The following is a 14,251-nucleotide window of genomic DNA, read 5'->3' on the forward strand; positions in this document are numbered from 1 at the left end:
CTAAGGGTTGTACTTCGCATTGTGTTTGTTTTATTTTATTTGATAGTGGTGACTTCGAAACGACCCAACTACACTATGATTAGAAACTTGAAAATAAACTTAATAGAAATGAAAATAAGAGTAACAACACTTAACGAATTTATTACCAGTAGTATGAATATGACAAATACACATTCCTAAAGCCTAGAACTTAGCCTATAAACTATCAAGAAATTCTCCCAACCCAAAGGTAATATATTAATTTAGTAAGTTAAAAGGGGCAAAGTATAAGGACAAAACAGACAAACGAGACTTGATTCCAGTATAGGGAGATGGGAAGGTGAAGTGTAGCTAGCAAGGCCAGCTGTCTCGCTTTGATGAATTGTTCGCTGCATGGCTTTATATAGTAATTTAAACAATAGAAACTGTCATTAAAGTTATTGGCTGAAAGATAAAGTAGGCGTGTTCAAATACAGCGGGTAAATAATTTACATCGGAATCGAAATCCAGAAGTACATGTAAAGGTAAAACCGAAACTACCACACATGATTTAAGAAACTTTTGTTTTACTGAACTAATCAACGCTTAAGTACTGACCCTAATAGAGGAAACTCTAAACTGAAAACAAAGAATGGAGAAAATCAGCTTCTCTTTCTTTTGTAGCGGTCAGCCGAGTTCGATCGCCAGTGGCCAGATAGCTCAGTTGGTAGAACACCTGACTAGAGATTCAGGGGGTTTGGGTTCGAATCATGTTCTGGTCCGTTGCATTTTCTCTCTTCCTGTTACATTTGGTGCTGTGACCATCCCTGCACTGCAGGTTGTCCTATGAGGGGCGAAAAAGAATCTGGGTTGTGTCTTCGAAGTCGAAGGTAATTTAAGGAGGGAGGAATGTAGTAATTGGGGCTATACGGACTGAGGATATCGGCCTGGATAGCTCAGTGGTTAGAACACATGACTAGTAATGCAGGGATCCTGGGTTCGATTCCCAGTCCAGCCACATATTTTCTCCTCTCCTATACTACATTTGGTGCTGTTTACCACCTCTTGGACTTGCAGGTTAAAGTCCTGCCAGGGGCAAAAAGAATCTGGGTTGTGTCTTTGAGGACGAAGAGATTGAAAGGAGGGAGGAATGTAGTGGTCAGCCGGGTTCGATCCCCGGTGGCCAGTTAGCTCAGTAGGTAGAGCACATGACTAGAGATTCAGGGGGCTCGGGTTCGAATCCCGGTCTGGTCCGTTGCATTTTCCTCCCTTCCTTTCACTTTATCATTATCTACTTTATTACACTAGTATTATATTGTAGTAGTTGGGGCTATACGGACCGTGGATATCAGCCTGGGTAGCTCAGTGGTTAGAGCACCTGAACTAGTGATGCAGGGGTCTCTGGTTCGATTCCCGGTCCAGCCAAAGATTTTCTCCTCTCTCCTATATATACGACAATATGTAAACTAAACAAGAAAATTTAAGCAGTATAAATAGGACTGCAGAAGTAACGATTAATGTGCCAAACTCTGAAATTACAGGAATTTCGGTCTTCCTTGTAATTGAATTTGCCAGTCTTTATTCTGCTATGCAACCAGACAGAATTATTTCATACATAGTGATTATGCTGGAAATTAAGACAAAATTTGTAATATGTGATTCATAATTATATACAATTTATGTCTGTTCTAATGGAATTTCAGGTCTTTGGGTATGAAAAGTGTGACCTTGATATAACATTGAAACAAAGACAAGAACCTTCTGTGTGTTAAACATGTTTTTTCGTTCTTTTTTTTTTTTAAATGTTTGAGATTGAAATCTCTTTCATATTTGTGAAATTATTATGAAAAGGAAGAAAACTTGGTCATGAGGTAGCATTGAGTTGATGAAATATGGATCAAGGTTGGCAATGTGTGAAACTTATTGTTTCAAAATTGAAGTAGTTCGCTAATACATGTACATGTATATGTAAATCAAAATGTAATATTTCTAATCTTGTTTCAATATCAAAATTCAGCAATTGATGCATCTCCAACATCGAAATTCGTCCCAATTTTCAACGTATTTTTGCATTGAAAAACCGCTGTTGGTGTTGATGTTAAAACGTCAAAATCATTGATATTTCAATGAATTATTGACATGTGTATATATGTTTTCCACCATTATTTCACATATTTTCAATATAGAAACAATGTGTCTGCTTGCACTAACTTTCCCCCTTCTTTTCAGTCACTCCTAAAACCTTTATGAACTATACATCAGAATATTTTGTATCCTTTACATCGTTTTTCCCGCATGACACCCCTTTTACGATTCCCTTTCAACTTTTACCATTAGATCTACGTGCGAAGAAGTGCCATGGACGGTTCCCGAAGTTTTAAACATTGTAAACATTCAGAAAATCGACAGCAAAGGAACTCTTCTTCTTCATCATCATCGTTGCATCCTATAAGAAGGAAAACAACAACAACTTCATCTTTCTCAGCGTCGTAGTAGCAGATTGCCGAGCCGCTGTCGCCTTGCTGAAGTTTGAATTTTTTGTCCCCATCTTCATAACGAATTGTATCGCTTCTTCTAAACTGAGAGCCGCTTGTTCCTGTCCGTGAATCCTCCATTTCAGATTCGGATGAGCTACTGTCAATTTTTTCATATGTTTCTCCATTGTATGCGACAAAAACCGGACGAAGATTTGAAGTTTTGTATAAATATAATTTTTTGTCATAGAGGTTTTGGTAATTGCCGTTAAATACTCTCAAGTTGGACGTTTTTCCAAAAGGATGATACAGCCTTTGGCGCAATTCTACTTCTGAATGAGAAGAAACTTTAATCGCTGTAAAATCATTAAATGCTCCTGTAATATCATCAGATGGTTCTATGGTATAACGTTTTTTGGATTTTCCTATGAATTGCTTCTCAGTTGTATAAACCCTTTCTTCCGGGGGTGCGACATGTGAGCATGTGAATATATATTTTGCACTCTTGGAGTCCTCGCCGAATACACACCCTATTCCCTTTCCCAAATCGCCCCGACTGTTCTTTTTAATGCATATTGTGCATCCAGATTCTAGAGTTTTCATAAATATTATACCTTTTACCGATGGAACAATTTTGAGATTTCCTTTGAACTCGGGCCACATTTCTTTCAAAAGCTTGTCTACTTGATCTTTAAAGAATTGGCTCCTCTGAATGTGTGCTGTGTTTTTCACTTTGATGGTGAATGTTTGAGAAGTCTTTTTTATGGAGCGGATTTCTTCAAATCTGACAAGACATGAAAATCAAATGAAAGAGATCATGACTAGAAGATGTAAATCTGCTTTCTGTTCATAAGAAAAGCAGATACTTATAAAAGATATCTATAATATCATTTTACCACGGAATAGCAGGTACAAATAGTATTCTATTATTATTATTATTTTTATTCTGCATTCATAATATTTTTTCTGTATTGTTATTTGGGAAGAGGGACTGTGGCGTCTTTTTTCCAAATAACTATCTTAAAATGTGAGTGGGTAATGGGGAATCCTCACCCATGTTAAAAATAAATTTAAGCTTTATAATGAATTTTGAATTTAAATTATATTTTGTTTGAAACTAACCTTTCAAGAGCTAGCTGTATTTCGAAAGGGATTTGTTCTGTAAGCATGTTCTCTTGTTGCTTGATAGCGCGTTGAAGTCCATCAATTGCTGTTTTGACTTCGTTGGCTTTTCTTGCAGTTTTCTCATTCCAATCCATACAGAAGCTTTCCTCAAAAGAATTCATCATTAGCCCTACAGCCTTGTCGTCGATGAAGTCCGACAGAACAAACTTCAAAGGCCACAAAGAAGATGGTCGCCTGTTTTTCACGATACGTTTAACATGTTTTCTAATTTTGTATTCTGGTCCATACAATGGAATTTCATGCTTTGGGAAGGCAAACAAATCGTCCGACACAATGGATGTTATGTGTCCAACCAAAGCTTGGTTTACTTCTTTGGCTAATGTAGATGCGATTGTTTGAATTACTCTGTCCAAGTTTTGATCATCTGGTAATAATTGTAGGAAACGGAAATTTATCAGCTCTTCATTACTTCTGTAATGAGAGAGAATGATTTTCCCATCATCTCCAATACACCAATTTTGAATTCGTTTCCTGCTATTATCAATAGACTTCCGAACAAAGGTTATCGTGGCATTGGCCTTTCTGACGAATTGCTTCTCAAGTAATCTCGAAAACCGACCAGTGATTCCATTTTTACCCTGAATTAAAACTCTAGCTATTAGCTTCTTGTCTACATCATTCATGATAAGCCCGATGTTTTCAGCAAACGTCTTTCGGACAGCATACAGTTCACTTTCTGATGTAGCATCAATATCGATGTCATGTAGACCAAGGATGTAAACAATGTTTTCCAAGTTCTCTAAACTACATGCACCACTAAGGCTAGTTAGAAGCATGGACGACTGAAATGAAAAACACTAATTTTTGAATCACAGTTTTGTATTTATGATGATGGTACGTGATTGAAGAGTTACTTACATCGTTACACATTTGAAGAGCAAGTCCATTTGGTTGAATTCTACAAGCCTTGACAACCACCACATACATTTGCGGAACATACTGCCCTTTGAAATATGAATCGTTGATGACTTGTTGAAGTCCGTGAGAATTTACACATCCTTCTTTTTCAACTCGCCTTTTATCCAATAAAGAGTCATAATGCTTTTCATAATCTTTATCAAGACTGAGAAAGATAGCATTAGGAGGTTGTAGAAGCGTCCTGAAAGTTTCATAAACCGTTTTTCCAAAAGTTGACTTGTGAGATTGTATTATTTCCTCAAAAGGTTGTTGAAGAATTTTCAATCTTGGTAAATATTCCCATGGAAGTAAAACGTTCGAATACCAAATATGTATACAGTCCAAGGAATCCATTTTTAAATAGAAAAAGGGGATTTTTACATAAGGAATACCCTTCTTTGTGTAAACGAAGATTTTAAATGCATTATGCACACTAACGTCTAGGCAGACACGTGTGACTTGTAACCAGTTGCAGTGAAGTGCTTATCATTGCCATCCGTTACCTACTCTCTACATTGTATACCCAATACCTTGATTTTTGGAGATAATGCAGTTTTACTTAGTACAAATCGGGTTTGTAAACGTGTGTTACCTTGAATACGTCATACCTATCGGTTGGCGAAAAAAATATGACCCACTTTTTTGTGCACTGAACATTTTCATGGGAGGGCACTTTTTAAAATTGTTGTTTTAACTATTTGTTTGTATGCATGTATGTTGTTTTAACAGCTACATTTGTTTGTTTTAATGTTGTTTTAACAGCTACATTTGTTTGTTTTAATGTTGTTTTAATAGCTACATTTGTTTGTTTCAAAGGTGTTTCAACTGTTACGTTTGTGTGTTTTTAACAACGACCTACATGTACAAGGTTACCAGTTGCACATTCACGGGCCTTTTTCCGCCCCGGAAGTGCAATTGATAAGATCAATTCTTGCTTTTTGAGAACTCAATATTTTTAAATCTAGAAAAGTTTAATAGAAAAAGTATGTAAGCCATGCAGACTACGTTCATTGTCACAGCTTTTGTGTTTTCCCATCAATTAATGTTAATATTGATAATAATGTTCCCATCAAAAAATGTTAATATAGCCCCATTCTCTCTTTTTAGGTCACCTGCGAAAAATCCGTACTCGTGCATTAACAAATGCATACATAGTGATGTAGAGCAGGAAGGCCTCTACCAAAATTGTAAATTTCATGATCCCCGGGATAGAGGTTCTGACCCCAGGGCGGGGCCAAACTTGGTATATATAGTGTGTATGTGTAAAACACTTAAATAACATATTTAGTGCTATTGATTCTAAATTGAAAATAAATGGATGTTTAGAAAGAATAAATAGTCCTTCCCCAAAATTTTAAATTTGATGATCCCAGGGGTAGGGATTTTGGTATTAGGGTGGGGCCAAAATGGTCAAATATTAAATGTGTGAACAATACACATTTTTAACTTCTTCTTGATAAGTGACATTTCAATTCCTTTCAATTTTGGTATGAAACATATTTGGGACAAGGGGGACATACATAGTAGATTTCAGGACTCCTGCACACCAGGGGCCTTGGGGGCGAGGCAGAAACTGCCTAAAATGATAAATTTTTAAATATCTTCTATATAAATCATGCACACGTCACCAAAATTGTAAATTTTATGATCCCAGGGGTAGGATTATGATATCAGAGGGGACCAAAATGGTCAGTTATTGAATATGCGAGCAATAGAACATTATTAACTTCTTCTTGATAAGTAACATTCGAATTCCTTTCAAATTTGGTATGAAGCATCTTTGGGGCAAGAGGGACGTAAATTGTAAACTTCAGGATTCCTGCACTCCCGGGGCCTAAGGGACGGGGCAAAAACTGACAAAAATTGAATTTTCAAAAATCTTCTCTGCAATCACACATGTGTAAGAAAAGTTAAATGCATACACAGGCACTCGACGTATTAAATAGCTATAATAAAAAAAAAAAATCTCTTCCTGTATGTCTACAGGAAGCCAAGTTTTTAAAATTATAGATATTTAACACGTCCAGTGCCTGTGAATGCTTAGTGTTGTAGAGTAAGAGGGCCGCTTCAACACTTGTAAATTTTATGATCCCCGGAGTAGGGGTTCTGAACCCAGGATGGGGCCAAAACTTAGTATTATATAGTATGAATGTGTAAAACATTTAAATGATATCTTGATACTGAATTGAAACTAGATATCTAGAAGGAATAGGTCGACCTTTACCAATACTCAGGTGACCGATAAGGCCTGTGCGCCTCTTGATGTATATAGCCTCTCTCTTTTTCCTCTCTCTAAAAATAATAACACAAATCGCACTTTTCAACCATTTAATCATAGTTGTATAGATCTGAAAGTAAAACTGCAATCATTAGGTAAAATTGCAATAATATCAACCCTTGATTTTATGATAGTGCACTGGTAGAATAGATCTAGAAAAGGGGTATATGTGGTGCAAAGAGAAAAACACCACATTACATATAATTTCTCTTTAATTTAGAATAAAATAATATCAATTAACTTGGTGCAGAGATTTGTTTGCTAGCAAGCAGACATACTTATAATTCAATTCACTCAAGCAACAATACAAATAATTGATGGTTCTACATTTCTTCCAAACCGAGAAAGTGTATTATTCCTATTTTCTTCTTTGTACCAATTTAAAATGCATTTTAATACTTTCAAGAGACTTCGATGCACACATGTTTGTGTTCATGTTGCTGGCGATGTTAATGATTTTCTCTCTCCAGCATTCCCAGGAACCTTGTCAGATACATGTACTTGAGTCCACTTGTCATATCATTTTGTCCACTTGTCAGTTAAACGAAATTTTAAAGTTTAAATAAATTGAAATAAAAATGCTCGATTACTGCCTTCCAATTATCGGCAATTTTTTCTGACAATCCGCCAAGCATGATCTGACAATTAACATACTAGTAATTATCAGACAAGTGGGAGGCAGAAATATGACACCATAATACGTCTTTACTCGTTTCAAATTTAATATATATAATATATAATATATTATATATATATATATATATATATATATATATATATGCAAGGTGAAGATAACGAACAGTGATCAATCTCATAACTCCTATAAGCAATACAAAATAGATAGTTGGGCAAACACGGACCCCTGGACACACCAGAGGTGGGATCAGGTGCCTAGGAGGAGTAAGCATCCCCTGTTGACCGGTCACACCCGCCGTGAGCCCTCTATCCTGATCAGGTAAACGGAGTTATCCGCAGTCAAAATCAGTGTGCCAAGAACGGCTTAGCAATCGGTATGAAACACGTCAGACAGCATTTGACCCAATGCGAGGTTGTATTGACGAACTAGATCGTTATAACGACCATAGAATTTGCGAAATGCTGACTTCAATCGAGACTGTTGAAATCCCTGTACCATCAACTTGTTTGTCAGTAGCTTACCTCGATTTAAAAACTGACTATACAAAGAAAAAGCTCTTGCATATCGAATCAGTTGAGATATATAAACACCATATGCAGGTGATAATGGAATATTGCTACACAAATATTGGAAGTTGACGATGGAGAAGCTGAAATCATCCCGTTTGTCATACAGTTGAGTTGTCAGTTTGCCGTTAATGTCTACTTTCAATAAAATATCTAAGTATGAAGCAGAAGTGGACGACTCTTTGGTGTCCTTTATTTCGAGCTCACGGGGATATATCATATATATATATTCTATAAAGGAAGTATATTGATATGATAGTCGGCTCTATTCTTTAGACAAACGATTCCTTCATGTAGCCTACAACAAACAAACCCATCGTCATATTCTCCGACGATTAAAAACACGACACTTATGACGTTTCTTTCTTCGTCGAAACAGCATACGGCGGATCCACTGTCGCCTGGACGAATTTGTCTGGTGATATGTGTTGGTATTACAACGTCAATTCTCCGAAATGGAAAACGATTTTCACTGCTTTGAACAGATTCCATTGAATGTTCTTCATCACAGTCCTCGTATTTTAACAACGTTTCACCAACGTACTTAAGAAAAATCGGGTCATCTTCACCTCTCCTATGAAAGTAGAGACCGGTACTTTCCTTCTGCAGCACAGAAAAGTCTCCATCGAACAATGTTACCCCAGGAGTGCCAGTAAAAGATATTGGTGATCTTAAATCTTGCCTTGCCGTTAATGGTGGGTCGATAGGAACCGCAGCGAAGTCTAATAATCCTACAACACACTCATCATCTGTCGTGATGCACAGGTCTTTTACAGAACGTCCTACAACATTCTTTTCGTTATCATACATCGTAAAGCCCGGGGGTGCCACATGAGCGCATGTTATAGCAAACTGAACGGCTTCCGCCATGTCGCCGATCACTCCAGCTACTCCGCGTTTGTATTTTCCTTTCAGATGAAAACCTATCGTTCCACCGGATTCAAACGTAGCAAAGAATGTTATTTTTTTCGCAAATGGTTCCAAAATAAAATCATTTGCTTCAAATTCTTTCCAATCCCTCAGCAGCTCTTGGATTTCAGTTTTCAAGGAAGTTTTGTCGCGTGAATATTCTGCTCTTGAAATACCAATGACCAGGGTATCATCTCTTTTCTTTATTGATGAGACATGCTTCAGTCTAAAAAAAAAAAAAAAGAAGATAATTTGATAAAAGAATTAAAATTTCGTTCAAATGTGCAGCTTCCCATAAAAAATATTCAGGTTTTACAATATCTTTGCTATATCTTACCTCCACAAATAAATCTGCAATTCATAAGGAATGTCTTCTCTCAGATATGTCGTTTGATCACGGATGACGTCAGACAGAGTGTCAAGTTCGTGAATTAAGTTTTGATACTGATTCTCTGCCTTACACATTTGCTTCCGTATATACTGCACTACTAAAGGTAGGGAAGAAGGATCCAGAATTTCTGAAAGGGTAATACTTTCATTTCGTGACTTTTTGAACCACAATTTATGTGCAATCATGTCAAAAAAGCAACAACGTTCCCCAGTTAATTCAGGTTCACTGATTTCAAATCCAAAGCTCTGTTCTATCGCATTGCGTACTTCATCTTTCACAGTTGTCGCAATATCCATGCTGATTGTGTTTACCTTTCCATCTCTGTTTTCTGTCACTATTTTGTGTAGTTTATGGTTCACTTTATCCTCTCTCTCCTGGACAATTCTCATAACCTGCTGAGCACACGAATCGCAATCCCAAACAGTTATCTGATTATGATTGTTTTGTGCATCTTGTCGGAGACAGCTAGACATTGTGGAAAAAGAATCACGAAACGATTTCTCCAGTAATCTTGAGCATCGTTCTTTGATGCCCTTCTCTCCTTTGAAAAAGATTCTTGAGGGTAAATGCTTGTCATCGTCGCTAATTGCATTTCTTACAAGACTGGTGATAGTTCGATGGTCATTTTGGCCGTGGTTTTCTATTGAGGCAGAATCATATACACAGTTCACTATATACACAATTGGGAATGTAGAAATTTCTCTAGTGCCCAGAGAAACTTTCAAATGCTTCAAAAGATTGAGGCTCTGAAAGTAGATTAAATGTAATTCTGTGAATGGCATACAGTTTTGACATTTTCTGAGTCAGACCAGTTCTAATTCTACAATGTAATCAATCCCTATAGTTAAAAAATTCAAGTATCCTAAAACTGATTACTAGGCTGTGTTTTATCTTATAGCGACGAGGAACTGACCCACGACAAGCTTAAATTGTACATCGATACCACCTACACACCTTTTAACGGAAAAGTAGTACACATGAATGTAAACATTATCGGTGTGAAGTGCACCGTGATATGATGCATTTAAAATGTCCGTATTCATGATAAATAATACATATTTAAAAAAAATCATAATTACCTGTGTTGAGAGTTCAATCTTGGCTGCTCTCTTTGCGAAATTTAATGCGACCAAATACATGTGGGGTACAGCAGAATGATTCATCTCCTCCATGACACACCACAATTTGTCTCCATCAATATCACAGCTCGCGATTCTTTCTGAGAGAGAATCAATGTATTCTCTGTTGTTCCCGCTGCTACAGAAAAAGAGAACCGGGTTCTCAATAGGTCCCAGAAGGGCATCATATGCCCACTTTGGAAGAAACTCTTGACAAAGATGTAATTTATCCCTGTAAGTATCCTGCAGTCTCTTCAGCCGCGGATAACACGAACTCAGTATCTCGGTCTTCGAAATGTTGGCTTTGATCTGCGAACTCATGATTGTTTCTTGTAAGTTTCCCCCAGAAATTATTCCATCATTCAAACACTTTATGATTGCCGTCCATCGTTGCAGTGTATCCGATATCAAGACAATACCGTTGCATCAAAATCAAACAGATGTCACGCTTAATTATCTTGTTGAAAACAAATTTATCACACGCATACTACTACTGGATTTTTTTTTTTTACCGGTAATACCAAGTTTATTTTGTAATATATATCCGGTTTCAGTTTCATATTAGTCATTTTATTATTTAATTGTTTTACGAAGATTAACCACTTCAGATATCTGCCTGATAAGGAAATAATCAATCTGCATACAGTATCGCGTTTCACAAAGACAGTACAGAGGCGTTTTAAATTGATTTCGATCAATAGTTTACTTTTTTTTCACAATTATCGTTTACAATAATGAAGCACCAAATTAACAAATAATAGAAGCTTTTTTGAGCGCAACAATTGAATTGAGGAGCTCTATTATCGATTCATATATGGAATTGAAAGTATTTCTAATCGAATTCGAGATGACTTTTTCAGTTCTGGGCTGATGACACTTGAACATCGTTGGTCTAAGTGCATCACACGAGAGGGCAATTACATCGAATGAATTTTCTAATACTTAGTGAAATCTTTATAAAAGGGAATAGCGAAACAAATATATCCATTTCAAATCATGTGTGGGTTCTTGATGTTGCAGGACGTGAAAGAGATACCTCCCCTGAATATTAATGAAAATTGTTGAACGTAACAAATATGGTGCCGTTCAACTTTTCCAGAAATTAATTTTCGTCTTAAATTCACAGAAACTACAGGAAATAAAAAGCCTTTCAATACTCCCCCCCCCCCCCCAGATTTGTGGTTAGTACAAAACTATAGTTAAAGGAAGTGAACATGAAAAAAAAACCAAAAAAAAAAACCACCCACCAAACATGCACGTAGATGCAGAGTCTCTTTAATTCAAAATATATATTTACACAAATTACTAGATTTTATCAAATTAATAATTGAGATAAACCATGTTTTCCGACATGCATCTGGGATTATTCATGACTAGAGACATTGCTGTTGGTGCTTGTTATTTTATGCAGTAACAATGTCAGATGATTAAGCTGCATGTCAGTTTTGTACTGTGAGGCTGAGTTAGGGATTGGATGCATTCCTGATCGTACTTATCAATAAACATATTTCTCTTTTGTTACAATTTGCTGGCAATATAGCTTTAGATTTTTTCCAGAGGTTGATCATTTACAAATTACCAGTATCCGTATCCCATAAATCGTGATTGTCTCCAAGGGAATTTTGTAATTCACGGTGAGAGGGAATGCATCTATCAGAACTATTTTGAAATGAAAGAAATAATGGACTGACAGGATTATATAGTTTGTCCTTGTTTATTCTATATGCAATGGAGATTCTTATATTTGTATCTTTTAAAATAGATAATGTGTGTTCCAGATTCTGCAGCTCCTTAAGGTTTTCAGGAAAACATTTCAAAGCATATTCTGATATGAAAATGACTCTTCATCTTCTAAATAAATCTGACAAATAATTATATTAAAATCCAATTATCTTCTTCATGTAGCTGGCTATCAGTAGTTATAACCTTTGTTTCTACAAAGCTAACTTTTCAAGTTTCAGGTAATTGGCTACTAGCAACGAAGTTTTCTCTGTTGAAGTAGCCAGTTACTAGAAGCTAGTTTACTTACGGCAACATTAGCACTTTTTCAATGTTGGTATATAAGACTATGCACTGGTCAAACTTGAACCTCCGAAGAGAAGTACACTCCACTGTCGTTGATATCATTCTCTTCTAGGCTTCATTTTGATACATTTCTTCTATATACAGTTTTCTTGTAAACACTGGTAACCTTGAACAAATTCTTCACCGTTTATGATGACGTTGTATATTCGGGTGTGGTTTTTTTTTTTTTTTGCGTTTTGCAAAAGTGAATAAACCTGTAATATTTTTTATTTGCGAAATAAATAATAATAATAATAAAAAAACACAAGGTTTTATTTGATCATCATTTATTGGGGAGCTATCTCTCTTTTTCCGAGCCGATGACCGATTATCAGCATTTAAATTACAGTGAACACAGGACCTGAAGTATGGATATTACTACCCCCCCCCATTTTTTCATAATTTTTTTTTTGGTGGCAATAATTTCTCTGAAATGTATGAATTCCCAGTCTATCTCATCCCTCTTTCGATTCATGTAATCGTTTCACGCTTTTTGTAAGCTTTAAAGATTGGCCTTCTACCGGTATAATAAAATACACAAGGTAAGAAACAAAAATTTGTAAACAAACAGGGGGTCCCCGTTTCCGGGCACATTTTCCAAGTAATTACAGCGTTACCTAAGGAATTTTGACGAGCGGCAGGTCGGGGAGATGTCATACTACAAGTCTCTTCAACTCAAAACCCATCTCATCTCTTTTATTTGACACAATCTTGCGTGCATTGATCGGACAGGGCTTCATCTCTTCCACTGGCAGCCAAAAAGGAGGTCACAGAGTACGAATTTGTTGTACACGCCGTGTGATTGGTTCGCAAAGGCATTGCTTAGTCTCGGGATCATCCGAAGGGTCTCGGGATTATTCGCGGACCAATCACACGACACGTTATAAATTCGTACTCTGTGACCTCCTTTTTGGCTGCCAGTGGAAGAGATGAAGCCCTGTCCGATCAATGCACGCAAGATTGTGTCAAATAAAAGAGATGAGATGGGTTTTGAGTTGAAGAGACTTGTAGTATGACATCTCCCCGACCTGCTGCTCGTCAAAATTCCTTAGGTAACGCTGTAATTACTTTGGAAAATGTGCCCGGAAACGGGGACCCCCTGTTTGTTTACAAATTTTTGTTTCTTACCTTGTGTATTTTATTATACCGGTAGAAGGCCAATCTTTAAAGCTTACAAAAAGCGTGAAACGATTACATGAATCGAAAGAGGGATGAGATAGACTGGGAATTCATACATTTCAGAGAAATTATTGCCACCAAAAAAAAAATTATGAAAAAAAGGGGGGGGGGTAGTAATATCCATACTTCAGGTGCCTGTGACAGTGTACAGAACAACACAAGCATTTTTTAACATAGTAGTATAAACTGATTATACACATAATGCATACTGCATGATTTCTTCGGAAAGAAACACTATGTACACGACGCATTAAGTCGGTTTTTGATTTGATGTGATCGTGAAGTCTAACAATCCATTTAGCCCCAAGCTCTTTCATTCTAGTAAGGGACAAATCTACATAAATTGCTATTGTCTCAAGCTCTTTCATTCTAGTAAGGGACAAATCTACATAAATTGCTATTGTCTCAAGCTCTTTCATTCTAGTAAGGGACAAATCTACATAAATTGCTATTGTTTCTTCCACGGACTTAGATTGTTTTACAACTTCTGCCGCATAAAATTGTTGAAACTGCGATTTCAAGAAATCTTTTGCGCATTCATTGACAGACAAGTCCGTAGTCTGAAGCTTGTTAGTAAAGTTTGAGGAATAGTAGT

At 36.6% G+C, this 14,251-nt stretch overlaps 2 protein-coding genes across 2 annotated transcripts; both read right to left on the bottom strand.

Annotated features, from left to right (window-relative positions):
• Positions 1-125: 125 nt before the first annotated feature.
• LOC125648972 (uncharacterized) lies at positions 126-4,936 on the bottom strand. Its single transcript, XM_048876060.2, has 3 exons — positions 4,476-4,936; positions 3,555-4,399; positions 126-3,216 (listed from the first exon to the last, which is right to left on the bottom strand). The coding sequence occupies exons 1-3, from the start codon at positions 4,866-4,868 to the stop codon at positions 2,298-2,300; spliced, it is 2,157 nt and encodes a 718-aa protein (XP_048732017.2). The 5' UTR covers positions 4,869-4,936; the 3' UTR covers positions 126-2,297.
• Positions 4,937-6,828: 1,892 nt separating this feature from the next.
• Positions 6,829-11,042, bottom strand: LOC125652282 (uncharacterized). Its single transcript, XM_048881340.2, has 3 exons — positions 10,375-11,042; positions 9,242-10,041; positions 6,829-9,130 (listed from the first exon to the last, which is right to left on the bottom strand). The coding sequence occupies exons 1-3, from the start codon at positions 10,732-10,734 to the stop codon at positions 8,227-8,229; spliced, it is 2,064 nt and encodes a 687-aa protein (XP_048737297.1). The 5' UTR covers positions 10,735-11,042; the 3' UTR covers positions 6,829-8,226.
• Positions 11,043-14,251: the final 3,209 nt, after the last annotated feature.

This window comes from Ostrea edulis, chromosome 5 (genome assembly GCF_947568905.1).
Source record: "Ostrea edulis chromosome 5, xbOstEdul1.1, whole genome shotgun sequence".
Classification (NCBI taxonomy): domain Eukaryota; kingdom Metazoa; phylum Mollusca; class Bivalvia; order Ostreida; family Ostreidae; genus Ostrea; species Ostrea edulis.

Bases quoted from the DNA above. Each gene is read 5' to 3' on its own strand.
- LOC125652282 (XM_048881340.2), bottom strand. From the start codon at position 10,734: ATGAGTTCGCAGATCAAAGCCAACATTTCGAAGACCGAGATACTGAGT. The intron at 10,042-10,374 runs GTAATTATGATT...ATCTACTTTCAG, and splicing joins AGATTGAACTCTCAACACAG to AGCCTCAATCTTTTGAAGCA. The intron at 9,131-9,241 runs GTAAGATATAGC...TTTTTTTTTTAG, and splicing joins TTGCAGATTTATTTGTGGAG to ACTGAAGCATGTCTCATCAA.
- LOC125648972 (XM_048876060.2), bottom strand. From the start codon at position 4,868: ATGGATTCCTTGGACTGTATACATATTTGGTATTCGAACGTTTTACTT. The intron at 4,400-4,475 runs GTAAGTAACTCT...TTTTCATTTCAG, and splicing joins CTCTTCAAATGTGTAACGAT to TCGTCCATGCTTCTAACTAG. The intron at 3,217-3,554 runs GTTAGTTTCAAA...ATGTCTTGTCAG, and splicing joins ATACAGCTAGCTCTTGAAAG to ATTTGAAGAAATCCGCTCCA.